We start from the raw sequence: 27,231 nt of genomic DNA, 5'->3' as shown, positions 1-27,231 counted from the left end.
CCAATTATAGGCCGATAAGTTTGATTGCCACTATCCAAAAAGTGGTAGGGAGAATGGTGGTAAATCGACTAATGGACTGGGTAGATGAGAACAACGCCCTGTCCCCTTATCAGGCTGGTTTTCTGCGGGCTACAAGCACAGTCGACCAGGTGTTTCGCTTTGCTCTGCTGCAGTGGGGGACGGTGGTGCTCGGCGAGGGCAGCCTGTATGTTGCCTTTGTCGACTTGCGGGCTGCCTTCGACCTGGTACCGAGGAGAAAGCTGTGGGCAGTTCTGAGCGAAATAGGCCTTCCGGCTGAGTTACTCACTCTGATAATGAGGCTGCATGAGTGTAATTTCGCCAAAGTTCAGTGGGGTATGAATGGTGAATCATCTGCCGACTTTCCGATTGAACGCGGAGTACGACAGGGGTGTGCTATGGCCCCCCTGCTTTTTTCCCTATTTATTAACGGAATTGTGGCTCGGATGCTGGATGCCAGGGTCGATGCACCCTCGTTGGCGGGCCTCAGGGTTCCGATCCTGATGTTCGCCGACGATACGCTGATTTTGTCTAAAACACCGGCTGGCTTGCAGCGAGCTTTAAACATCTTCGATCTTTTCTGTGGGGAACATGGCCTGGAAGTTAACGTGGGCAAGACCAAGCTGATGGCCTTCTCACCAAAACGTAGACCCCGGCCTAAAATACTTCTGAACAACTGTGAGCTTGAGGTGGTTACTGTATTTACCTACCTTGGGGTGCAGATAGCAAACAATCTAAAATGGTCTCAACATATAGAAAAGGCGGTCCTGAGGCATCAACAGATATCGGGGGCCCTTCGGGTGGAACACAAAGTCTAAATCAAAGCCTATAAAACCAGTCCTGGCAGTATATGATGCCAAGGCTATTGGGTCTGCCCTATATGGGGCTGAGCTGTGGGGTTTCGAGAGGCATCTCCCCTTGCAAATATCGGAGAATAGGTTCCTTAGGGGAATCACGGGTCTCCCTCAGAGTACACCATTAATCCCGCTCGGTCTTGATTTAGGGAGAAGATCAGTTAGTGACCGAGCGCGATTGCGCCCGATTCTCTATTGGAGACGCCTCTGGACTATCCCAGAGATACGGCATTATGCAGAAGGGTTCCTTGCCATAATTAAAGCTGACACCTTTCATAAAATAGTCTGGTTAAAAAATCTTAGGACTGCTCTAGGTGACCTCGGCCTCTCCAATCTATGGGATAATCCATCTGGGGAACCCTTTCCAAGTAAAAACATAATTAAAAGCTTATATTGGGACTGGATAGATGGCAGACTCTGGAGTAGAACGAGATCAGACACAATGGCGGGGCGTTTCTTAGAAATCAAACTGTGTCCTGTATTGGAACTATACTGGGACAGTATTACTAACCCAGGGGATAGGAAGCTTTTCTTCCAGTTAAGATCAGGTGCCCTTCCTCTGAGATCACTGACGGGTAGGTGGAGGAGTTCAACCACCTCGTGCTGCCCGGTTTGTGGTGCAACTGAGGAAAATATAGGTCACTTTCTATTCCTGTGTAAAGCTTATGCCACCCCGAGAAGAGTTTGGTTAGCTCCTGTTTGTAGAAATCTAGGGACAACCAGGGGTGTTGAGGCGCTACGAATTATTTGCACCACCACTGATATGCCTATTGTTCTGGGTACAGCAAAGTATCTGGGGTGGGCATGGTCCATTAGACGGAGGGCAATTTCTATTAATGTAATATAACTGGGGTAACAAGTAATCTCTGTGTAAATGTACACCAAAGATTTTTATTGTTTATGTATGCACAACTGTTTTAACAGTATGTATAAATAGGAACAGTTTTAATGTGATGTATTTTAAATGTATGTTTGTGCTTTTATGAGTATATTCCTCGAATAAAGCTTTGAATACATACTTACAGAATGTATTGGAAGATTTAGATAATTATTTTAACCCTACAGTATGCATGTCTGTAGATAGATACACATTTTTTCATAGGGAAAAAGGCGAGAATGAGCCTGTTGAAGATTACGTCGCAGCCTTAAAGAATCTACCACTAACTTGTGGGTTTGCCAATTTACATGACAAGTTTATTCGTGACCAGATAATCATGCATGCTGCGAATTCTAATATACAAGACAAGTTGTGGACCATGGGTGAATCCACACTCCAAGAGGTAGTTGAACTGGTGAAAAAAAGCAGAGTTAACTGGTAGGTGTGCTAGAGCCGTCCTTGCAAGTAAGGGGGGAGGTAAAAAAAGGGTGGTCGCAAAGGTACGATCCAAGGATTTGTAAAGAACACAACTAAAGCCGGTGCCAGAAAAGATGAAAATGTTGCAGGCTGTTCTAATCAATCCACGTACAGGGATGAGAGTGCTTGTTGTTTTAGATGTGGTCATAAAGGACATTTGGCCAATGATAAAAGATGTACTGCGAGGAACCAAAGGTGTTAGGGCTGTGGTATGGTAGGGGTTTACCAGAAGGTGTGCAGGAAACAGAATGGTAGAGGAGTAAACTTTCTCGTTAAAGATTTGAAGTCCGAGTCAGAAGATTCTGATGATGAGAACTTCAATATGTGTGTTCTATGTGTGGATGTTGGTGTTTTAGAAGTAGGGGAACACCACAAGAAAAAACCTAAGTGTGAGATTAACAAGGGGGGTGTAGTTGTTACGGTAACACCTGATTCCGGCTCGCCTTACACCATCATTAATGAAAAAGTTTGGCAAAAAAAATATTGTACCTGTAGTAGGTAATTTGTTGGAACCTGCTGACACTTGTCCTAAGACCTTTACTGGGGAGCACATACATATGGTGGGAATGAGGATTTTACAAACTGAGTTTAGTGACCGGCGTGCAATGTGTACATTATATGTCGCTGTTACAAGACTCTCAGTTTTGGGGTGGGGAAAGGTGATCAAAGAGTTGAAGATCATCCTTGACCCCAACAGCTCAGATCCATGGTTGGTAGTACAGGAATTTGATACGTTGGAACAAGATATTTTGGAGGAATATCCTGAGGTATTTTCTGGTTCCATAGGGAAATATGAAGGGTTCAGCATAAAATTATTTCAAATAAAAAAGCTGTACCCCACGTCCATAAAGTGAGGAGTATACGCCTAACCTTGAAAGAAGAGGTCAAGGAAGAACTAGAGAAACTTTGTTCGGAGGGAGTGATAGAGTGGAAACGTGTGAGTGGGTATCTTCATTGGTGGAGGCTCAGAGGGCGAATGGAAAAATAGTTTGTGTGGATATGAGAGATGTTAACAAGAACATTGTTGTGGACCAGTTTTCTCTTCCGAAAATAAGGGAAATGCTTTCAGTCACCAAGGGAATGGAGTGGTTCACAACCATTGATCTTACCTTTGCTTACCACCAGGTGCATTTGCACAAAGACAGTCTCAATTTAACAACCTTTTGTTACACCTTTTGGCTGTTTCAGGTATGTGAGCGGACCTTTTGGTTTGGCTATAGCAGCAGTCATGTTTCAACGTTTAATGTATAAACTGTTCAAGAATGTTAAGAATGTTTCCTTCTTCCAAGCTGATATACTCATAATGGGGAGAAGCAAGAGTGATCATAAGGCAGTCAGGGAAGTGATGAATATTTTGAGTCCCAGAGGTTTGACTGCGGATTAAACAAAATGTAAGTTCGCTAGGCAGAGTGTAACCCATCTAGGACATGAGGTGTCAGTGAATGGTATGAAACCCAAGAAGGAGTTGCTTGAAGCTATAGAAAAGTCACCTGTACCAGGTAGCAAAGATGAAGTCAGAGCATTTTGGGGTTTAGTCGAATTTTACTCCAAATTTGTACCTAATTTTTCAAGTAAAACACATGACATCAGACAACTTCTCAAGAACAAGTTTGTGTGGACCCATGAGTGTCAATCGGAGTTTACTTTAATTAAACAAGAAATGTGTTCAGTCATGCTCTTACAAGGTTTTGACCCCTCATTGAAATCTGTGGTTACTTCAGACGCTCGTTCTAAAGGTATAGACGCTGTCCTCTCACAGATACATGACCATGGGGAAGAGTGTGTAGTAGCATTCAGATCACGATTATTAACACCCACTGAGGAGAAATGGTTAGTGATTGAACGGGAAGCCCTATCCTGTGTGTGGGGTTTAGAGCACTATAGACGGGGCTTGAAAAATCCAATTTTGTTTTACTTGACCTGCAGGTCTAGTGACTTAAATAATCTACTCAACCTAATCATAATGCTCTTGACCCATAAATTGGTTTCAACTTGTGTGATCCTGGGCAAGTAGTTTAATTCACTGAGATTCCATTTTCTTCTTTATCCCATATGAGAGCACCTTCAAATACGCAAGCTCAGTACGTCTGCTGTACAGAAAACGCTTTTGTTTGATTTAATAGACTAAACATTAGCTCTATATAGAATGCAAATCTAGCCACATATAAGATACGCTTGAGTGCAGACTTGTCTCTTAATTCATTAAATGATTGTCATCAGGGCTTGGCCAGGAATGTCTCTCACATCATGTTTAAAAACTATCCCTTTTAATAAATGCATAAAGTAGCAGTCCACTGCTATTTGCAATCAGCATATTTTACATTGAAATGGCCACAGAATTTGTCACTGACTTGTGGCTTTAAAACTATATAGTGTACAATGTTTGGAAATCAAGTTTCTGCAAATATTTGTCATTTGCACATCACCAAGTAGAGCGCTCTGATTTTGTTTTCCTCCAATTTAAATCTTTGTTTGCATCACACTTCTGAATTACACAAAAAAGTTCTTTCATAATTTCTGATCTACTTGTACTATTAATTTACAAGCTGTTCAAATGTTGTTTTAAAGAAAAAACTGAAATTTTACTGCATTTTGTTTCACAATTATTGTCACAGCTCACTTGACAAAATGCATTACCTGTAAAAAGAGAAAGAAAAGTAAACACCATCAAGCCAGTGCTTAATTTGTGCCGGTGCTTTCCGGTGCTTAGCACCGGCACCTAATTAACAGGGCCGGGTCTACACACTCAGGTGCACGCAGTTTTATACAAGTAACTTACTTGCTTCGCTAATGCTACTACGGGACACTTGGCAGTGTAAAACCCAAGTGTTTAACTTCCAGTCTGACTACGGACTCCGGAGATACTGTGTACAGTGTGCAGACTGTATACTTCTTCTCAATCAGGCACTGGCGGCCCAGCGGCCGCGCCGTGATCAGTGGGCGGGACACTGAGTTGGGCAGGGCACCTGGCGGGGGTTGGGGCTGTGCGCGGCAGCACACAGGCAGCAGGCAGCGTGCGCTGATTTTTTTCAGATTGCATGCAATGCGCGCGCATTCCCTGCTTTTGCCATGCCCCAGCATACCCGCATGGCCGCACCTCGCTCACCACCGCACCGGCGAGTATCGCGGTTCAATGGCCGCCACCGTTCAAAGTAGCCAGTAGTGAGGGCCGCGACCTGACGACGTTGGGCCACGTTGAGCTTTACTCCGACTCGGAGACTAGAGTTAAGCACCAGGTGAGGGCGGCAGGGCCTGGTAGAGTTGAGCTAAAAAAATTAAGCTGCGCAGTGGCCTAATCAGTTAATGTTATGAAGCCTAATAGTGGTCCCCCCTCACCCCCCGTGTGAGTCATGTACACCCACCGTCCCACTCCCAGAGTCCCGCTCAGTAACTACTTACTGCTGGTACGGGTGACGGTCCCATACTTGGTCAAGAAGACAGTGTGTTGCGGGCAGTGTGGGGCACAGTCTGTGTAAGCCAAGAGAGCAAGTAGCCAAGGCCCAACCATCTAAGGGGCCCCAGAGAAAATGAACTTGTTCTCAATTTTGCTTCTGTCTATTTCTCCGTCTTAATCTTTAACATATTAATCGGTAGTATCTTGCGTTGTGGAGCTTGAATTATCAGAAAATAGGTAATACAACTGAAAATTGTTCAGAACAGAACCCTCAAATAACTTCTTGCCCGGGGCTCCCAAAATACTTAAGATGACACTGTGAGGTTGCAAAGATAGACAGACACTCAAGACATTCAAGATTTCGGAGTGAAGATGGTTATCATTGTTTCGATTGTGAAATATCAGTTAATATTAGTTATGATTTACAGTATGGTTTGAGTATTTAAAAATAAAGCAAATACTCTGGTATATAATTGCACAAAGATGGCAACTGTACTGCTGAGCATGAAATAAGCCAGTACTGGAAATGCCAAGATGAGATCGTGATTTTGTTTTGTTTATGCAAATGATTATGTATCACATACCAATGTTTATACATATTTTTATTTCAGAAATTTAAGTGCATATGGTTTATACAATTATCTAAATACTTTGTTTGATTCATTACTCAAAATCCAAAATGTTTGCTTGATTAGTACACTGTAAATATGTGGTACTATTTTTTCTGGCTATTTTCTTGCCTCTAGGACTAGGTTTTAACCAATAAGTAATGTGAGGGTCCTCATGAAGGGGCCGTACACGAAATACATTGGGGCATTTTACATGTGTGTGCAATTGAAGTATTTTAGATCACTCGATGGATTACAGAATCGAATAAGGATTTTGGATTATGGAGAAGTATATAACAGTGGGAATTTGTTAACAGGTACTTGGAATCTATATTAGTCTTGTTGCTGTGCGGAAGGAGACCTAGGTCCAGAGGTCTTGCTCTAAAGCACAAATAAACATGTTCTTACAATTACTGAGTAGTGGGGACTATAGAGAAATGGCTCAAATGCTAATATGAACTAAGAATTAGATAGTGATGGGGAAAAAAATAAATATGTACTAGTGTTTACCAAGCAATGGGGCTAGTTTGAACTTACACTAAGCATAAATGAGTGATGGCAAAAGCGTGGTATACAGTTAAGATTTCTACGTAATGGTGCAAAGCTGGCACATGTTGAAGATTACTGAGTGTCAGTGCAAATATCTGCATGCATGGGTTATGAATGAACACACACTATGATTACTGAGAGAGTGTGAAAATCTGAACATGCCCTAAAAATTAGTGAGTGACAGTGTAAATGCGGCAGTGCAGCCAATATGTGTAATTGATGATGCAAATATGGGTCAGCATTCAGTATTTCTGACTGCTGCTATGAACATGAGTTCAAGATTAATGTGTGATGGTGATCCATATCTGAAAAGGCACCAAGGTTTAATGATAGAGGCAGATTACTGTGTAATAGGACAAATCTAAACATATAGTTATGATTAAAGAGGGATGTGAAGATCTGAACATGCACTAATGATTAGTGATTGATGGGGCAAATCAGAACATGCATAACAGTGGTATTTCCTGACATGTATTGAGTATTCTTGGCACAACTCTGTCCACTCCTGCATAAGAGTTGCCTGAAATAATGTGACAATTCTTAACACATTATTGGCATACTTGACATGATGGTGCTCACCCTTGGTGTAACGCATGTACTGGTATTAGATTGGTAATTTTGGGGACTTTTATAATATTAATACTGCTGGCCGGGGCCTAAGCCTGTAAGATTTGTGTAACCTGTGTGCAGTGGGTCCGCTCGCTGCCAACACTGGACTCCAGACAGGAGCTCCGTCCTTCACATGGCTCTCTATCCACTGTCTGACACCTGCAGGTGTTTTGCAAATCGGACCCTGGCAGCCTGTGCATACTGTAGCTAATGGGGCCTTGATGGGCTTCATGTGGGCCAGGGACATGGAGGTGATATGTCCTGGGTGTGTGGTGCTCAGTCTTCCACCTCTCTGGATGGATGTGTGGCGTTTTTAGATTTACACCCCTGTGGGTGACAGGAACATCCCCAGGATCTTGCTGTGTCACAGTTTGGCCCATCTGTGCTTCGATCACACGTGGCTACTAACCGACCCTCAGCCACAGGTGCACAGTACAGGGTATAGACTGTCCTCTTGTGCATCCTTATGGCAATGCACATGGCTCACTTCATGACCTTTCAACCTGGAGATTTCGGTTCTAAACCTTGTTATGGCACGTTCAGCAATACTAGTTCTGGATGTGGGTGGAGCAAATAGAGGAAGTGGGTGGGGCCAGTGGAGTGAGTGGGTGGAGCCAGGGGGTGTGGCCTCCTTAAAAAATTTGAGTACCTGCACTTAATATTTTACAAATTAAGCACTGCATCAAGCACTATACCACTTCGCTATATCATCCTGCAGGGAAGGGTGTAGTGGAAGGTTTTAACTGAGTGATAAAGGGTGCGAATCAGTTAGCCAAGAACAGCAACCTTAATTGGGAGGTGGAATTGTTTCGCACTATTTGGATGTTTTAAGATAGCCCCGTGCATCACTACAGGTCATTCACCTTTCGAATTGATGAGAGGAAGAACCACATTTTCCAAAGACAACATTGGTTGGATGCCTAAGACCAAGAGGGTATCCTGGGACCCTGACGTAGTAAGGAATAAGGTGAACAAGGCAAAACTGGTGTACAAGACTTATTTTGACAAGAAGAATGGATGCAAGCATGTGGATTTACAGGTGGGTGATGTGGTGAAAGTAAAAAGATCTGGAGTCTTGACGAGTGGACAGAGCAGATATACAAGACCACATAGAGTTGAGAAGGTGTTTTGTATGCTGCACTTTTGACCAATGGAAAAGTAAGGCACATGAGTTCCTTCTCTCTGTGTAATAAGGGGGAAGTAAGGGAAGGTGGAAAATGTGATTGGTTGTATGATGAGCAGGAAGGAGGGAATAGTGAGGGTAATGAGATGTGGTTTCGGATGCCTCTGAAGTTGAGGTTGCAGGTTCACTGGAAGCTTGTAATTATGGTAGCTTCAGTTGTGTTGGGATCCTGCCGGTATCCCGTCTTATTTCCGTATCGGCGGGAGGCGCTGGACGGGAACCTGAACCTGCTGCTCCTTTAACCTGGGTTTATTAGTTTGTTTATCATGGACAATTAGTTGTGCCAATCCTGGGTTCTATTCTAGAGGACTGTTGGCCCTTATGATGGTTCACTTAATCCTCAGACTCTCCAGTGTGTGAGCCTGGGTCTTGCTCTCGAGGACTCTGATATTATATTCCCCTGGCTTAGGGACCTGGCTGTCCCATTGAATTTGATTTGGGCCCAGAGCCCACTTATCATTCATCTTACGTTGATCTTCTGTTGCCAATTCTTTGGTCATTTATTCCAGGCGCGTCCTCCCTTGTTTTGCACCTGATCAGTGTGCCCTGAAGAAGGTGAGATCCATATCTGGGTCACACACCTAAATGCGAGTCGACGCTGGAGCTCTTCTTGTCAACTTGTTGGGTTTCTTGTCTCCCCCCTTCTCAACTATTAATACACTGAGAAGAAATTGGACCTTAAACATGAATTGTACCATCAACTGATTACTTATTTCATGTGTTAATCTTGTTATTGATCTTATTTATTCCATTCTTGTTGATATCAGAGTTATTAATTGCTTCACACTGCGTGTGGCGGTATTTGCTTTTGTGTATATATTGATATTTTGGTAAATGTTGTACCCTTACTTTGTAGGATGTATGAGTATGTGTGGGTATGTTTCTGTTTGGTCGAACAAATGTGTGTGTGTGTGTGATGTAGGATGCGCTTGGATTATTGTGGTGTACGTTTTACTATGTAAATAAATTGAAAAATTACATTTATTAAATAAATTTGATATTTAATGTGTTTTTTGTACCATACGTTGAAAGGCCAGTGTTTCATGTTTGCGGTACTGTATCAGTGACTATTAGCACATTGTGACTTTGTACACAGGCAGATAACTATTGTTATGATTGCATGTCTAAGGGTGGGAGTACAGCCCCGCCGGAAGTTTTTAATGGTGGAAGCTCAACCTCTCCTGTTTCAAGCAAAAATAAACACTGAGGTTAAAACTGGAAAGTTTGGAAGAATAGTGAAGAAGCCTACCAGATTGAATGATTACATGTGTGATTAAATATTTTTATATCTTCGATCCTTTATAGTAATGTATTATACTTGGAAAATTGTTTTAAGTGTAATGTATAGAACTCAGACAATTTGTGTTATGTTATTTTCATGTTTTATTTATTTATTTTCCACTTTTCTTCTTTCTTCTAATGTATAAAAAGGGAAGATGTGTAGTGATGGCTTTGGCACGCGCCTGCCACATAGTAGAGAATGATATTGCATGTTGGAATGTGTTGTCATTGAGAAGACGGTTGTAAGCGGAGGGCTTGGAGATTGTCACAGGACCACACCGTCTCCGCATGTTGTGTCAGGATTGTTCCAATAAAGCTTTACTTCAAAGGAAACGGCGTACGAGTCATTTACACATTTATTTGAATATAATGCTAATATTTACCTGTCTGTGTAGTATCTGTTATAGTTGGATGCTTTGTTTGCTAAAACAGGACATATATCAAAGTATGAGTGCATGTTTATCAAATCAATGTGAAAATATACCACTTTACTTCTCCATTTATTGTAGAAATATAAAATGAAGATGGTCAAATACAAATACAATGGCTAAAAAATAAATATGGATAAATACAGATGGTAATCTTACAATTGAATACCATAAAACTGGGAACCCTAATTATAAACCATGATTTGACTCAAAGGAAGATAAAGCTGGCTTCAACAGATTATGCACTCCTATGCCAGTAATCTTTATGTATGATTCACATCAAATGAAAGTCAGTGGTGTGTGTGTGTGTGTGTGCTGTGTGTATATATGTGAATTGTACGTATTTGGTACATTAAAGAGGGTGTGCCTTTGGGAAGGCCACTGTATTCCATTTGGAGACCTTATTGTTTTTTTTAATTATATTCTCTGTTGGGTGATCTATTGATTGTGTGAGCTCTTTTGAACAACAGCAAATTAGATATTTATACATACATAACGAACCCTTAAAAGTTAGTCTACACAGAATGTGGACTTCCTTCTGAGGTCTGTGCCTCCTGCTAACGGTTGGCTCTGTAGGTCTGTGTAATATGATTTCAGTTTAAGTTTTCTACAGAATTCTTCTATCTCACAGTGGAGTTTGAATTGGTCGAAAGAGGTGGTGGGGACCCTTTATTGAGGACTTGTTGGTCTTGGGTTAAGACAAGGTCTATAAGATTGAACACTAGCGAGTTACTGTGCTGGATACTTGTTTCTCTTGATCTTTCGACATGCTCTTGGTCTGTTTCGGACCACCTCACTCCTTGCATGTGTGGATTCATCCATCCAGTAAACGGCAGGACGAAGGGCTGGATGGGCACAGTATTTTCTCCCAAAAATTGTGGCCTCCATCCAGTTTGCCATCCGTGTGCTCTTCTTCTTTTTCGTTGTCTGCCGCGTGGTCGATATTGTCTTCTCCACTACCCCAGTCTGTGATGTCCGTTGAGCTCCCTCCTAATGATTCGCTATCGTTATGTTGTTCTGGTAGGGTGCAGTCATCTTTGGTATGATTTCCCAGAGGGGTGCCATGATAAGCAAGGGGATCCAATCTCTTTTTTTTTTATTATTATTTTTTAAATATGGCAGCTGAATCCTCCTGCGCTGTGGGGCATTGCTGTAAACGAAAAGATTGAGATTTGATCTCCAGCGAGGCTCCAGACCTCCTTTTAAAGGCCTCGCACAGAACCCCTTCTCTTTATAATGGTTTACTCCGCTCCACCTACACAGAGCATTCAAACGCCACATATTTATTGAACTTCTAGTAGGGATTCTGTAGGTCTTGATGGTCCTTTACAGAGGCATGGGTTGTATCGTTCAAAATTCCTTTCTCTAGGAAGCTCTGGATAAAGACCAGGTGATATCCTTCTGATTGAATACTGCTAGGCACTCCCACCAAACCAATATTGTCAGTCTTCATGGTGTCCTCCTTGAAATCCATCTGGATTTCCATACACATCATTAGCGATACCATTCTGTTCTTGAATTTACTCCGATCCTTTTTAGCCAGTTGCAGCCCATGCACTGAAGACTCCACCCAAGCTATTTGTGCTGTCATCCCTCGTAGTTCTCAGTCAGTTGCATCTGTCTCTTTACCATCCATTCCCCTGCTGAGTCTATTGAAGTTAACTTGCTATCTATTTTAGCAGTCTTGTTCTACAGGTCTTTAACCACAATCAAAATGAGTCATTTGAACACCTTGTCCCCTGACCTCCATTTTTAGGTCTCGCCTGACCCAGCGCATGCGCTGGTCTGGCGAGACTTATTGAGAGGGCTCCAAAAGGTGCTACCAGGCCAGCCTAGAGCTACAGTGCATGGGCGCGCACCGCGTACAACACGATTTAGTTATGCAACTGTTGCATGGCTAAACTCTTATAAGGTCCCAAAGGCGAGACCTATTGGCTATGCCAATGCTTGTTTGAACTTGCTGCACTGCCATCTATTTCAGGCTGCGGTTGTAGTCTGGATGCAACAAAAGTGTTTCAGTTCTCCCTTTTCTTTCCTGTTTTCCATTGTCTAACTTGGGGAGGGGAGTTATTATGTCAGCTATTGTACAACCTTGGAATATTGACATTTAATGTTTTGTGTATTTTGTTTTCCAAGTATCAATACTTCTTTTTTTTTTTTTTCATGTTATATGCTTTGTCTGGGCAGCAGTCATCACATCCAGGCGTTTTGCCACACCTTTGCCATGCTCTTGCTTCAAGCCTTTCCAGTTACTGTTGTCAGTAGGCTTGTGATTATTTTTTTTCCTAGCTTCTCGTGCCGTGCTGCTTTTTAAAACATAATGAAACAATCAGGCAGAAGGGATGGTAGATCAGAGGTACAACGCAGGGAAGCCTAGCAAAGAAATTCTTGAGCCAGATGGTTTGAAACCCCAACATCATGTTCCATACTTTGTATATAACGGCTCGCATTTTATGACACTGTGTCTTTGTGGCAAGACTAATCTTTGTTGGAGCACATTTGGTTCCTTTCTGCTTATTGAGTGTTTGTAGGCTGCAATGCCTCCCTTTAATTTCACCATAGCTAGGAGTAGGATTCCAAAATTATGAGTAGGTGTTCTGCTTGCGACTATCACTGTCCACAGTCCAGAAAGTACCTCCAGTAACTGAGCAGGTTTAAATCCACCTTGAATGTCTCTAGAAGTCTGGTTCTACCAAGAACTGCAGTAGAAAAGCGTTCAAGAACATTATTGGTAGTCGGCGTGATTTGTGCTCCTTTTTAGGTCTCGCCTGAGCCAGCGCTTATAGCGCTGATCTGGCGAGAGTTTTAGTAAGCAGGTTTTGGAAGTGCTAACCTAGTGGCTGTTTTCAGGCCTCCAGCTTGCGTTCGCAATGTCGTGCATGCGCACAGCTGCTAGCCTGGTTTCTAGCATTCCTTGCATGGCCGGTTTTCCTCCCCCCTCTCTCACCCGCTCCTCCCCCTCCCTTACTGCACGGAAGAGAGGGAACAGACCACATGTGCCACTGGGCTCGAAGCCAGACACTTCCGTTTTTGCGTTCAAGCTCCTGCTTCTGCAGGTTGACGCTTTGCAGGTCCTGGTAGCCAAAAACGATGTTGCAGAATAAAAGCACAGCCGTGTACAACAATTAAGGTACTGGTTTCACCCCTGTAAATTAAACTATGCACTCAATGTGCTTTAATTACACAGTAGTGTCTTTTTCTTTAACATTATCAGTGGTCTGTAAAGATGTATGCGTCATCCAACACCCTGCACTTCGGGTTCATTACGGTCGTCTTCAAGATTGGCCTGCTAATTTCGATGATGGGTTTGCTCACTCAGTGTAGAGCAGCTCAGTGCCGCGAAACCCGACTGGTAGCGTCAACAGCTGAAAATGAGAAAAATAGTAATGTACATATTTGCACCGCGGTGAAGCGACCACAGCGCATCAATCCTCTCATAAAGTAGTCCTGTTTGATAAATGCAACTGATTTCACTATTCTACGCGTAGGCGCTATATGACATTAAGCCTACTCACCCACACCGAATATGTTGAAGCAGAACCCCAGCATGACAGACTTGCTGACGAGCTGGTCGGGCAGACTGTCGAAGCGCACGTGGCCCCCCAGGGAGAGATTCCGCTTGACTTCATTCTGCTAAAAAAAATGAATTGGTTCAGTATGACTACATTAAAAAAGAAATAACAAGCCGAAAGGACAGAAGACGCAGCTGGTCACTCCCCCCACCAACAAAAATCCCGGCATTGTGCACGTTTCTGCTGAGGACATTACTATGGCATGTTTTACTACATTTCCTTTAAATGCCTTCAACTCGCCTCCCCTCAAACAGAAATGTAATGAAGGTAAAATTAACAAGCATTGGCATAGCCAATAGGTCTCGCCTTTGGGACCTTATAAGTATTTAGTTGTACAATAGAATATCCTTTGCGCAACATCAACTGTTGCATGGCTAAACACTTATAAGGTCCCAAAGGCGAGACCTATTGGCTATGCCAATGCTTGTTGTTTTATCAAAGGATATCTAATTGTCACTTGCATGCTGTTTCCTCATTCATCCAGCCCACTGTATAACGATGTAGCATTGAATACATTTAATCAAAGTGTTATTTGTATGTATTTTTATAGGTGATGGAGAACAATTCAAGGTGAAGAAGCCAGCTGTCAGTGAAGTGCTTTTTAACGCCAAGAAGAAAGTTGCCCCAGTCTCTCCAGATCGGCACAGTGAAAGAACTAAAGGTACGGACATCGTGTTTCAATGTCTGAACTTCTTTTAGGAATTTCTTCCATCATTGCACTTCCAGTTGGCTAGTTTGTCGGGGTGGCCTCAACATTGGATTGCACCAGTCATTACCTTGTAATTCATCCCTGTACTTATATTTTTAGTGGCCTGTGTTTTTCTGTAAACCAGACTCAACCTGTGGTTTTGGGAGGGGAAGTGAGGGAGGCGGCTTTGGGTGGGGGGGCATGTTGACTATCACTTTATTATTTTATTTTGCACATTGGTTTAAAACGATAAAACAATTTTGTTCATAGTTATAACTTTCCCAATTTAATTTAGAAAACAACAACCTACTTAGTTTATCTTGTTTTTGTTTCTTGTTATTGCTGAAATATTTGTTCATTCCCCTTTGTTTTCTTCTGTGAAAATTTGCAGGATGCATGTTTTTCACATTAGTTTTAGTGCACGTTCGAAGAAGGTGGATTACATCTAACTTGACCTTTAATTATGTTTATAGGTGATAAGATTTTAAAAGTGCTTTTGAATGACTAAATATCACTTTGCAAATAGTACTCCTTAAACATCCGTGTGTACACACACATATAACTATTACATTATGTTGTTGCTCAGTGATGAGTAATAATTCTGTTACTATTGTGGTGTTTGCTTCTTCAAACAACCATATGTTTCATCTATGCGTATGTTCAGCAGGGGGACATCCGCAGACTTGAATGACTCATTGAAGAGCTGTCAATATGTTTCAAATGAGATACTAACCTAATTTTGGCCTTGCGTTTTGTATTCTGTAGCCTGCAGCTCTGCATTCATTATATATATAATATATATATATATATTTGTTTTTATTCAAGGTAATTAAAACAGCATATCATGACATTGAAATAAATCGCAAAGCAAACCTAGATCCTGTGCTTAACTTGATATAAACCAGTATGCAATGGTTATACATCATACCAGTGCTAGCTTGTGGTGGTGTAAGATGCATTTTGTCATCCGAATTTTATTCTGACAGCTGTTGATCTCCATTTTAACATTAACCATGTGTGCTTCATTTGTGAAGAGTTCATCATCTAGTTCCGACTCATCTGTGCCAGACTCAACTACTCCTTGAGCTAGAGCACACACTATGCTTAGTAAACCTATGTATAACGGTATTGAGTTACACTGATATACAGCAGGCAAGTGCAGGAAATATATGCTGTCTGAGTTCTGAGGTAAGAACCTACTTCTAAAACCATTTTCTTTCTAAGATGCAAAGATGAGAGAGGACTTTCTCCCTTAGTCTGACATCATTGGGGCACAGACCCTCGCCTTTCTGCGAGGTAATAATGGTCTTTTTCATTGTAAATAGGTTTTTTTGAATCACGTTGTCATAAGGATGCTGAGAAGTGAGCCTTCATCTCTAGAGATACCCAGGAGATGATCTGACCATTTAATATGGTTGCTATTTTCCAAACAGGCAAGTGCTAGAAGTGCTGGGCCTCTAGGCAAGACCACAGCAAGTGGGATATCGAGCAGTGGTCATCAAAAAGAAAAAACTCCTATTTAACCTAGTAGTGAAGCTTCTAGCAAGTTCTTGCACTTGACCATGGGAGAACTGTGATGAAGCAAGTATATCATTAGTTTCTGAGTCTCTGGAAGTCTTTTAAGAAAATTATGGGATTGCTCAGCACTTAGATCCCATGCCTATCCCAACATTGTAAGCATGTGCTTTAGCATGTAGTCCTGCATTTATGTTTTGGGGAAAGAAAACAAAAAGTACTAGAAAGAGGACCATGATGATTGGGAATTTTTAAAGTGCTATTGCGCAGTAAGGGTGTCCTGACACTGCAAACAACTGATGGACAACTACTGGCTTACAACATAATTTAAGAGGATAACATGAGAAAAGCCATGTTTGGAGTGTCTTACCAAAGACCATGCGATCCCCTCTTTGGCACAATGAAACAGGGAGCTTATTACAGTATGTGGCTCCTGGGCAAAAGAAGGAACGACCTTCCAACCTCTTTTTCAAGAAATCAGATTATTTTACACAGACTGGGATAAAAGTAAGAGATAGAAACTTTATTAGTTTGGGTGGAAAGATAATGAGTGATCAAAGTTAAAAGCCAAGTTTCTTGAATTTAGTTGACGCCAAGAGTGGGGATGGATTTGCCACAAGGGTTGGTAGGCCACCATTCACTGGCCGAAGCTGACCAGTCGTAACCATATTTAACTTAGTTTTGTCTTTATTGCTTGTAAAAGAATTCAACTTTATCCAGGAAATTATTTTTTTCATACACAGATGGAATCGTAATTTGGAGTTGGGTGTCCCTATCCATGTGAATGATTATTTGAATATACTCTGCACAAGTTGTATTTGAAAAACCAAACGTTTAGATTAGTCCTGCAAGCAGAACAATATACATGTTAAAAAGTGGGGCTAAGGGAAGAGCATTTGCGGACTCCATGCTACACAATTCAGAAATTTTACTAAAAAAGGAGGCAGGTGGATGGCCTCTTGTCAAGTTGTGAGTAAAAAGGCTCTCCACCTTAAGACTCTATTACAAATACCTGCTTTGTTGAGATGTGAGTGTAGCAAAGAAGTAAACAGAACTTGATAAAGTATTCTGGTTTGATGTGGGAGGAGTTGATTTTCTTTTAATTTGGAAGTGAAAGAGCCTGAATTTGACAATTTTGAAGTGTGAGATCCACTATTCCTCGGCATGTTTTACCATCTCATGTCTACACTCATTAGCAGTCCAGTGCGATCTACAGGCATACATTAGGGATTTTGTTTGTTTTCGGTGGAACAGTTGACTTTTTGCAGTCCCAAGACTTCCTCTCATTATGAACATTACTCAACTGCTCAGTAGAACTTTGATCTTACATGGACACAAGTTGGTTACGGCTTAATCTTGCCAAAACAGGTGATTCAGTAGTTTTCGGCAAATCTAGACCCAACATGAGTGATCACCACCAAAACTGCTAAGCTATAGGCATCCCAACACCTCACTACCATAAATTAATCTTGTGGTTTTTCTTGCTATTTTGGCAAACCGCCAAGTGGTTAAAGCAGCTCATTATTAAATCTGCACTGTCTGCTTACTCTAGGGGCATGTCTGAGGTATGATCCAGATGTTGCACTGCTAGAGTGTGAGAAAGTGCCATCTTTCTTGCATGGTATGCCCCCACTTTTTGCTGAATTGCTGATGTACTTTGACTGAGTGTGCCCTGGGCTCTCCTACCAATCAGATACCCAGGGCCTATGCTCCTTCCCTAAAACTGTGTTGAAGCCTAAACCCAATTGGCATCTCTGGTCACATGTCAGCCCCTGGTTAATGGTACACTAGGTACCCAGGGCCTTGTGACCAGAGAAGGCCCCTAAGGGCTGCAGCACTTATTGTGCCACCCTTAGAGGCCCTGTACCCTGACACACACACTGCCCATGCAGGCTGAGTGTCTGGGTGCAGAACAAAACAGAGAGTCGACATAGCATACATTGTGCCATGCCCACAACACACACTGCCCTGGCATACATCAGCCACCCCTCTAGCTGGTTGCCCTATGCCAGTGGTGTGGGTACAGGTGCATGAGCCCTGTGCCCCTACAGTACCCAGGTCCGTTCCTGGGCACTGTAAGTGCAGTGCTGCCATTTAAGAGTATATGGTGCTGGGAGATCGTCAACACGAACTCCACAGCACCATGATGGCTACACTGAAGACTGAGAAGTTTGGTATCAAACTTCTCAGCACATTAAACCCGCACTGATGCCAGTGTGGGATTTAGTGTACAATGCACGACAGAGGGCTTCTTAGAGATGCCCCCTGAACCTAACCTACAATCCATGTCTTGTCTGAGGGGCTGCCTTGGCTGCCACACAGCAGACATGTTGTTGGACCCCTGGGTAGAGAGCCATCCGCTCTCCTGCAACAATGCACATCCTGGGCGAGGTGCTGGGTCTCCTCCCCCAGGATGGGCAGGGGAAGCTTCAAAGGCACGCCGCCTTTGTGAGCTTCTCCAGGCCACTTGCTGTACTCAGCAACTGGCCCCTACCGGTTCTGACCCCCACTCTGGTGGGAAGACTGGCCGGAAACCCCAAGGAAGGAAAGGGGGTGTGCCAGCCTCTGCCAACCCCCCCTCCCCCCTCAGGTGGGGGAGGCGAGGTGAAGCACATCTCCGGGTTCTCGCCATCCTGAAGATGGGAAGCCCTGCCCAATCAGGACTAGGCTACTGCCCCCTCTCCCACAGGAGAGTGGCAGGATAGGGGGTGTACCCACCCCAAGGAAGGGACCAGTTGGTCCCTGCCCTTTTACCTACCTGTAACGCCCCTAAATTTAGTATTTAGGGGCACCCTGAACCTTCCTTCCTCAGTACCAGATTCCAAAACAAGAAAGAACAACCAGGAACAAGAAGACCTGCCGTGCAGCTGCTAACAAGAGGAAGACACCAACTGATTTGGCCCCAGCCCTACCAGCCTGTCGAACCTGCTCCTGCTAAACCCCGGCATCTCCAGTGGTCAGTAACCTCAAAAACCCCGGAGGACCGGACTGCCTTGTGACTCTAACTACCTGGGACTCCCACGAGCAGTGGTACTGCTCAAAGCAAGTAACTGACCCCTGGCATCAGCCAGGAACCGCGAACCCTACACACTCTGCACCCGCGAAGCCTGGCCTGAGCCGGAGTGGACAAAGATCACAAGGACGTCCCCCCGGCGACTGTGACCCCGAATCCAGCACCCAGACGCTCCTGACGACGCCTGCAGCCTCAGAACCAGGGACCCCTCCAACCGCGACCAGCAGAGGGTAAGATTTCCCGACACCAAAAGGCACCCCTACACCCGGCGCCATGCGGCCCCCTGTACCCAACTCCTGGGTGCCTACCTATCCCCTAACTACCCAACTTACCTCTCGAAGTGGTGGTCGCACCTGAAGAATCTTTGTCCCCGAGCTTGCAGCCTTTGTTCGTTCTTGAGCTTCTTCATTGAAATCCATTGAGCGCCTGACTGCTCAAAAGCACCCTGCACCCAGCCACCCGAGTGCCCCTGGCAGTGCAACCTCTACTCTAATCTACTTCCCCATTTGCCCTGAGCAAGTGACCAGGGGCACAGCTCCCACAGCCGTGTCGCCTGCTAGCCAGCAGCCACCAACCAAAGGCCCCCTGCCTCCCATAGGATAACATTGGGCCTAACTCACTCTGCACCCGGCTGCCCCTGTGCCGCTGAGGGTGTAACAACTGTACTTACCTGACCCTGGGAGACCCCTGAGTCCATGCCCAGGACATTAACTCTGCCAGTTGAGTACTTACCCAAAAGCAGACGACTCACTTTTCTTCCATAGGGAACCATTGACTGGTTTCACTTGGAAATTCTTCTAAGTGTCGAGTTTTGAAACTTTAAAATATTCATCTAAAATCAGCCGAATTACGAAAACGAATTTACTCACCTGTTATCAGTAGAGATCCCAGTGCTGGATCTTGGTGCCTAGCACTGACCCTGAAAAGTAATTACAACCGTACTTACCTATAACTTGATTTTCCTTCCATAGGATAACATTGCCTGGTTTTCACCAGAAATTCTTGTCTCGATTTTGCAAACGTACAAATATTCGTTAAAAATCGTCTGTATAACAAAAACACATTCTTTCAACTGTTTACAGGAGATGTCCCAATGCAGGATCCAGCATCCAACACTGAGTTAGAAAAAGTAACAATAACCCCACTTACCTGCTAAGTGAATTTCCTCCCATAGGATAACATTGGTGATTCTATGTGAAAAAGTTTCTAAGTGTCAACTTTTAAAATACAATAATATTCCTTAAAAATCACAACTGTAACCAAAACTTTTTACTTAACTGTTTACAGGAGATGTCCCAGGACTGAATCTAGGATCCATTCCTGTGGTAAGAAAAGTAATCCAAAAAGCAATCTATTGCATTTAACTAGAAAGTCCCATTGAGCTCAATGTTATATTGTGTTTGAAATTGTAACAACTGTAACTATTGCATTCAAAAGTCTAATGCCTATTGGAAGTATTTATCTAAAGCATCTCATTCTGAGAAAGTATATTTTGATTCCTATTGTTGGTTCTAAAATAAAAAAGATCAATTTAAATACAAAACCATTGGCCTAAAGTTCAGTTCTTGAGTGTGTGAGACCATTTGCTGACTAAGTGTGTACAACAAATGCTTTACACTGTCCTCTGATACTGCCTTACTGCTCGACCAAGCTACCACTTTAGAGAGTAAGGTTATATCTAACTTTAGCCTCTGTCAAACCTCTTGGGACTGTGGACTCTGTGCACACTGTACCTATTTGGGAACAGTATATACAGAGCCACTTTCTTACATAGAGTTCTCATTCAAATCTTCCCTGGAAAATACGTGCAGAGACTCTGCGGTGAAAGCAAAATTAGTAGGTTTAGACGAGGAACTCAAAGGATAAATATAGCTGGGAAACCACAATGAAAGTACATTGGTTTCCTGCGACAGACAGACTTGTCTTAATGGCTTTGTCTGGTCCACAAAGCGTGCACAGGACTGGCCATCCACCCTCTCCAACTCTGTTGTTCTATATGAAAGAAAAAGATCTTGGGGATGCATCAGAATGGTTTTAAGACGTTCTGAAATCCCACTGTGTGACTGTCACTATGATTTTTTTTAAACGTTATTTACATTTTTCGGCACAGATACGTGTAAAACAAAAATGAAGTTCTCCAGTAGTTAACAAAAAACATACCCTTTCATAAAGTTCAATATTAAGTAATATATAGTTTCTATAAAAAGATACAAATGGATACAATTCTCAGAAAACAGTTAATGCATATAACTTATTAAAGTTTAACAAAGTATTGTTGTTTTTTCGCCATTTATTTTCATTTATGATGCTGTCCATGAAATGTTTTCTCATTTTCTCTTTCACTGCACATTGAATCATTTGCTGGTTATTTGATCTGCATTGTTGTCTTTACAATGTTCTATCCAGGCTGAAGAGTAATGACCCAAGGTGCTTTAAAATGGCAAGGCATAATGTAGGTGTAAGCACCCGCTTAACCGTATAGTTTATATTCAAATTCTGCCTTATTCTCTAGAGTAAGCAATATCTATGGAGCATAAGCTATGTTCCTCTGAGAAATTGACTTACAATTGGGAGTATTATCCCTTTTTGGCTCTTTGAAATGGGTAGATTAGGAGAACATGTACAATATTGTTTTTTGAGCCTAAACACTTTCTGTACTATTCCCTTTTGCCGTGTGTCTGAGTAGTTGATGTTTCTCTTATAAGGATGCGTCAAGCCATCTCAGCTGGCGTGCAGTTGGCTCTGAAGTCCCTAGAGCAATATGATCCTCTCTGAATGGGTTCCCTCCTAAACACTCTGCAGATTTGTCAGCTCGCCTCAGAGTTAAATTAATGCTTATGTGTGATCTAGAGAAGTTTATAGATGGGTAGCAATGAATAACTGATGTTTTTCACTGTGGGGCTCTGAGTGAAATCAAAAAGCCAACAAGGGAAAAACTTGAGTATTCTATATTATCAATCAGAACCCCAAAGTGAAAAACATCCCCAGAGTTCCGACACTTGTGTAATAGAGAGGGCATTGCTTCTGTTCGTGAATAATCACGTGACCAAATCTTTTACTCATGAAGCAATGTAGTTGATGAAGTAATTGTGATCGGAGGCTGCATCAAGCTTCAGATAATAAAGCGACTTGGTTCTTGAAATTGGCATGCATGAGGCAGCCAATAAAGAGCAAGCAGGTGACAAGGCGACTTAGTGTGAATGATCTGACTCACTGGGGCCAGAGCTAGTGCGGCTGCAAGTAATTTTTTCAGTTGACTGTCGCACAGGGTTTTTTAATTGAACCCTGTTAATAAATTCTTTTTCTGCATAAGGTCAGGTGCTCATCCCCAATACTACACTGTATGGTATGATGGGGCGGCTATATAGGGATGTTCTCTGGCCTATGTAAAATCATCATAGCTACCTACTTTTCTGAACCCTTGGATATTGTGTTGCAAATGCACTTGCAAGCCATATTGCAACATGACTACAGTGACTAGGAATTTTCAGAGATAATAGTCTCCCATAACTCATACCTTTAAAATCCTCCAAACTCAAGAGAGCAGGTCTCAGAGAACCACCATGCTGGTAGTACAAACCAACTGCAATCTGCTCCACATACTTTAGTCCTGCCTGAAATTATCAACATATTGGCCATGGTTTTGGAGGACATACTTTACAATTGCCACTTTCAGCCAGTCTGGCAAATGCGCCTGACACTACAACAATTGAGGGACTGTCATGCCATCAGAAGAGGTGGCTGTCCACCATGCTGGCTGTAGCAAAAGTATTCATACTCTGATACTGGCAGTCCCCTACTGCCCAACGCATGATGAATGGTTGACCCAAGTATTTGGTTGCATGGTATGAAAAGGTGCTCCTATAAATTACATGTCCTCAGGAGTTGTTTGTGCACGTTTGGTGCCCTTTTAGTAATGAGGTTACACCACAATGTTAAGAAGACCTGTCTCGGGCCTAGCTAAGGCCCAGTCCTTGTTTTTTTTAACCTTAGCTGGGATCTGAGTCATGACCCTCTGCTCTACTAGCTACTTCCAGAGTAAACCAATAGCTGTTAATTCTGCTTTATTCTATAGTTATGGTTTTGCTACCTTGTCACCTGTCACATTTTGTGATGCGTGTGCTACTCATTAGAGATACTAAAAATGCCCAACCACTTTGTCCAAGCTGTACAGTTATGTTAGTAACTTGATTGTAATCCACAAACAGCCAAGAGGGTAGACTCATCTGCTCTTGAAAAAGATACCAGACCTGGCCAGAGTTGATAAAGTGAAGAGAAAATGAAATGGTGAAAATGTCATGTAAAGTTGAACAAATGTTTGCGTACCTAGAGAATCATCAAAAAAGATTTGAAAGGTCTCATTTAGTGGTGGGTATAAAGCAGTTTGTAGTGAAGCTTCTGATGATTAAATTTGATAGGCCCTTTGAAGTTCAAATAGCACACCGGGACACTCCAAGGAAGAAACTGACCAGCTGTTTACCAGGAGTCTTCACATTTAATGTTCATGCCAGTAGTGGACGTTATTGCTGATGTAAAATATATAAAGAAAAAAGTATGCATCATTGGAATGGTCATTCCTTGCATTTTTGTCAAGAACTACCTGTACACAAATTGAAGAAGAGGCATGTCATTTTATCTATGAGACAAGAGCTAATGGCTATAGAAATTGTTTTCCGGGGTTTAGCTATATTTAGGGCAAGGGTTGATAACAATATAACTGATTTCAAGGACCAATAAGATCGACTTACTAACATTAAGGCATCAACTCGTGTAATGGATGTAAAAATTCAAAGACCGTGTAATGAAGATGAATATGTTTAATGGAGAATTTATTTTAAAGGTTTGCACTATAAATGCTGTGTAGAATGTGTGATTATTAGGTTTGAGCAACTGAGAATGTTACTGATAGCAGGTGTTAAAATTATGATTTATTTTTTAGTTCATTAGTTCGTTTTCCAGTAACTTCTCTTAGGGATTGAACACGTTTTATGCTATTCCCACACGTATGTGAATCAGCCTTCAGTCTCAAATTTACATTTATGGGTGCAAAATAGCCAATCTGATGTAGTTTTAATTCATTTACACCTTTCACTTTCTTTTAAGAAATGTCCCCCTTTGAGGAAGCAGCGGACAGCAACGCTGAAGATGTGCGTAAGGTGGAAGATGGTGGGCATTCATCAGGAAGTGAAGATTCTCAAAGTTCAGCATCCACTAGCCAATCCAGTTCTTCGCAGTCAAGTTCTTCTGATTCCAGTTCTTCTCATTCTGCTTCATCTGAGGAAAAGCAAAATCTTGCAGCAGGTTTGGAGTTAGACTCTACTTATTTGCAAAGTACATTTATGTTTGTTCTAGATAGTGATAACTATTTTGTCCAAGAAAATTAATCTGAAGATTTGTAGCACAGTAGCTGTGAAACCCATGCTGGTCCTGTTTGTGATAAAAGCAGGCATTGGAACTGGTCTTCTTGTGGAAGACTATCTTAACGTTTAGTACTGTTTGTGTACGTGCAGTGAAAAGATATTGCAGCATACAACATATAGACGTGTTTCTTGAGACCATGTGGCCAAAAGCAACATTACTTTTACCATTACTATATACCTTGATGTCAACGCTGAGGCAAAGCTTAAGGTCGGATACAAATTTCGGTATTTTGTTCTCCAGCTTAATAAAGTGTCTTTTGGAAAAAATTATACACATCTGTGCCTTATATGTATATTACCCTTGCTTTTGGTTCATTCACCAAAGTATGAAACCTAAGATTAAGGGTCTAGTACTAATATTATTAACCTGTGTTTTATAGAGCTCTTTAGATCGCAAGTGTCACTTCTATGTGCTGTAGAGTACATGTTTTTTGCTTCTATCCAGGTTTACTGTGTCCACTTTACTGACCTTGGAAATATAGAATTAAGGGCCTGACTTAGATTTTGGTGGACTGGTACATCCCGTCTGCTTATCACAAGTGCATTATATCCTATTTCACTTGGGGACAAATAGGCCCGACCCCTCCACTTCCCGCAGCTTTTAGCCCTTTAGTAGCTGTTTTGCGGAATCAGTCTGTGAGCAAGCACTGTATGCTGCTAAGGCCATATTTGAATCTGTAAGTTGTTCAGATTTCTGTGTATGATTCATTAATATAATATCTTTTACTGTTGTGAACAGCGCTCTAGGGAAACGCAGTGAGCTAAACTTGTAATACTGACAGTGGTTCCAGAGCAAAAATGTGTACACATGATCACACAATCCAACTGTTTGAGGCAACATATAATGCATCTCTCATCAGTGGCGGCTGGTGACATTTGAAAGTGGTGGATTGTAAAAGTTTGGGATGAGTAACCTGTGTCAAGCGAGCATAGCAAGCGTGCCAGACTGCCATGAGGGAGGTTCGAGGGGCTTCTTCCTCGGGAAACCTTTGAAAAAAGAGTGGGCAGATAGTGCATTTAGAAGCAAATTTAAGAAACCTAGAAGCAAATTTAAGAAACCTAGAAGGTTAATAAAGTAATCGTGAAATTGAAGTTATGCCATCAATAAAGAGTTATCAAGTATAAAAAACCTAGGACAATGGAAAAACAGAAATGCAATAAAAAGGTGTGGAGCTTTGTTGAAACTATAGTCATGAAGTAGTTAGTCCCTTTAAATGGCACACTTGCGACTCTAAGCTTTCAATGTGGTTTTCTCATCGTTTGTAAGTTAAATACCCTGCCCTTGCAGAACAGAAAAAAGGGTCAACGGCAGACCTGCCAACTGCACCACACATATAGTTCAGCAGTATAACATGGTGCTCTTCTCTCCCAATACCAGCCGTTGTATGATATTACTGCAAAGCAGAAGAAATCTTGACAAACACAAAGGCTGCCCTTTTTTGTTGCCCTGCATCATTATTACAAAATGTATAAATTAGGTGGAGCCTGCAGTGCCTTCAGGCCTTCAATAATGCCTGGAAAGCCATGTAATTGTTTATATACATACAAACAGTCTTACGTACATCACATGCATATATAGATCAGTTTCTGCAATGTGGCATATATGAGGCATAGTGTGCACAGGCTGGTGCACAGTGCCTTGTGTAAAAGAGGACTCCCATGAGTGCACTCTGCCTCTTCCGAGGGCTACACAAGGTTCAGGTTGGCTTCGATTCTGCAGCAGAGCAGATACAGTAGCAAATCGGCCTCAATTTGCGCAATAAATTAAAATCCTTCAATCACAACTAGAAATGTAAAAAGAAACTGGTATAAAATAGGCAAGTCTTCATTAACTTACAAGAATTAAAAAGAGACAAGTAAATGGAAATATCAATAAAAAATGTTCTTGGTTGGAGCATGAAGCTAAAACTTGATGAGGGTCATTTAAAAGCTTTCTTCAGACTAAGTCCATGCATTTTAAAATGCATCCAGTTGATCACGGGTCAGTGCAATCAAACAAGCTAGCTACCATGACATCTATGCATTTCCTAATTTTCAAACGCAAAATAGATCCGCGAATTCTGACACAAATGCACACAGTGTGCCTTGTCACCAGACAAGCAAATAGGACCTACATTGTTTTCCTCGCCAGTTATTCGGCTATAGCAAAATCTCAGTGCCGGGTATTAACCAACCAAATCCAATTCTCACTAGTCTGTACCTCCATTCAAAACACATGGGAAGGTCCAAACACTTCTGTGCCGCTTTAGAAGTGTATGTACTAAGATTCCTTCACACGTTTCCTGTTTCTTTTTAGTCCTAATCGAGGGCTTCAAAGCGCTGCAGGTCTCAAATCAACATCAGAGCAGGCAGCTTAAATCCTTGCCACTGAAATTAGCATTTAAATGGGCATCCTATTTAGGATGAACAATACGTCTCAAATGTGCAGAGTCAGCTGCACAGCCGGCAATACGTTTCTGAAGCTGGTTTCTAGAGTCACTGGTCTATAACTGTGTTAGTGACAGGATGGACGCTTGAGGAATTGCTTGTAGCAGGGATGAGGTTGAGTCTCCGGGGTTAAGTTCTGGTCGATTATAGACTGAAGGATTGAATAATAGAGCCAAACAAGGTGAAGGGAAGGGAGGATAGTTGGAGATATGTGGCAGAAACACACACTTGCTGCTAAACCTGCAGTACCTGGGCTTTTGTAATGCAGGCTATTTGTTTTAATTGGGGGCCTAATCTGTATGCACGCTCCGCACGCTT

The 27,231-nt window shown here is 42.3% G+C and overlaps 1 protein-coding gene across 2 annotated transcripts in view; it reads left to right on the top strand.

The window, feature by feature from the left end:
- The window catches only part of GCFC2 (GC-rich sequence DNA-binding factor 2), a 255,188-nt gene that overhangs the window by 14,920 nt on the left and 213,037 nt on the right, over positions 1-27,231 (top strand). Inside the window, exons 2-4 of one of the 2 annotated variants that reach the window (XM_085610586.1) lie at positions 14,401-14,511; positions 20,354-20,391; positions 24,170-24,367. In XM_085610586.1, the coding sequence (XP_085466712.1) occupies positions 24,172-24,367 (196 nt within the window). In that variant the 5' untranslated portion in view covers positions 14,401-14,511; positions 20,354-20,391; positions 24,170-24,171. The remainder of the gene's footprint in view (positions 1-14,400; positions 14,512-20,353; positions 20,392-24,169; positions 24,368-27,231) is intronic. The other variant, XM_085610585.1, reaches the window with a different exon arrangement.

The sequence above is a fragment of the Triturus cristatus genome, chromosome 6, assembly GCF_964204655.1.
Source record: "Triturus cristatus chromosome 6, aTriCri1.1, whole genome shotgun sequence".
NCBI lineage: Eukaryota > Metazoa > Chordata > Amphibia > Caudata > Salamandridae > Triturus > Triturus cristatus.
Note: the sequence above shows the minus strand (reverse complement) of the source record. Positions and strands in the feature narration are given on the sequence as shown.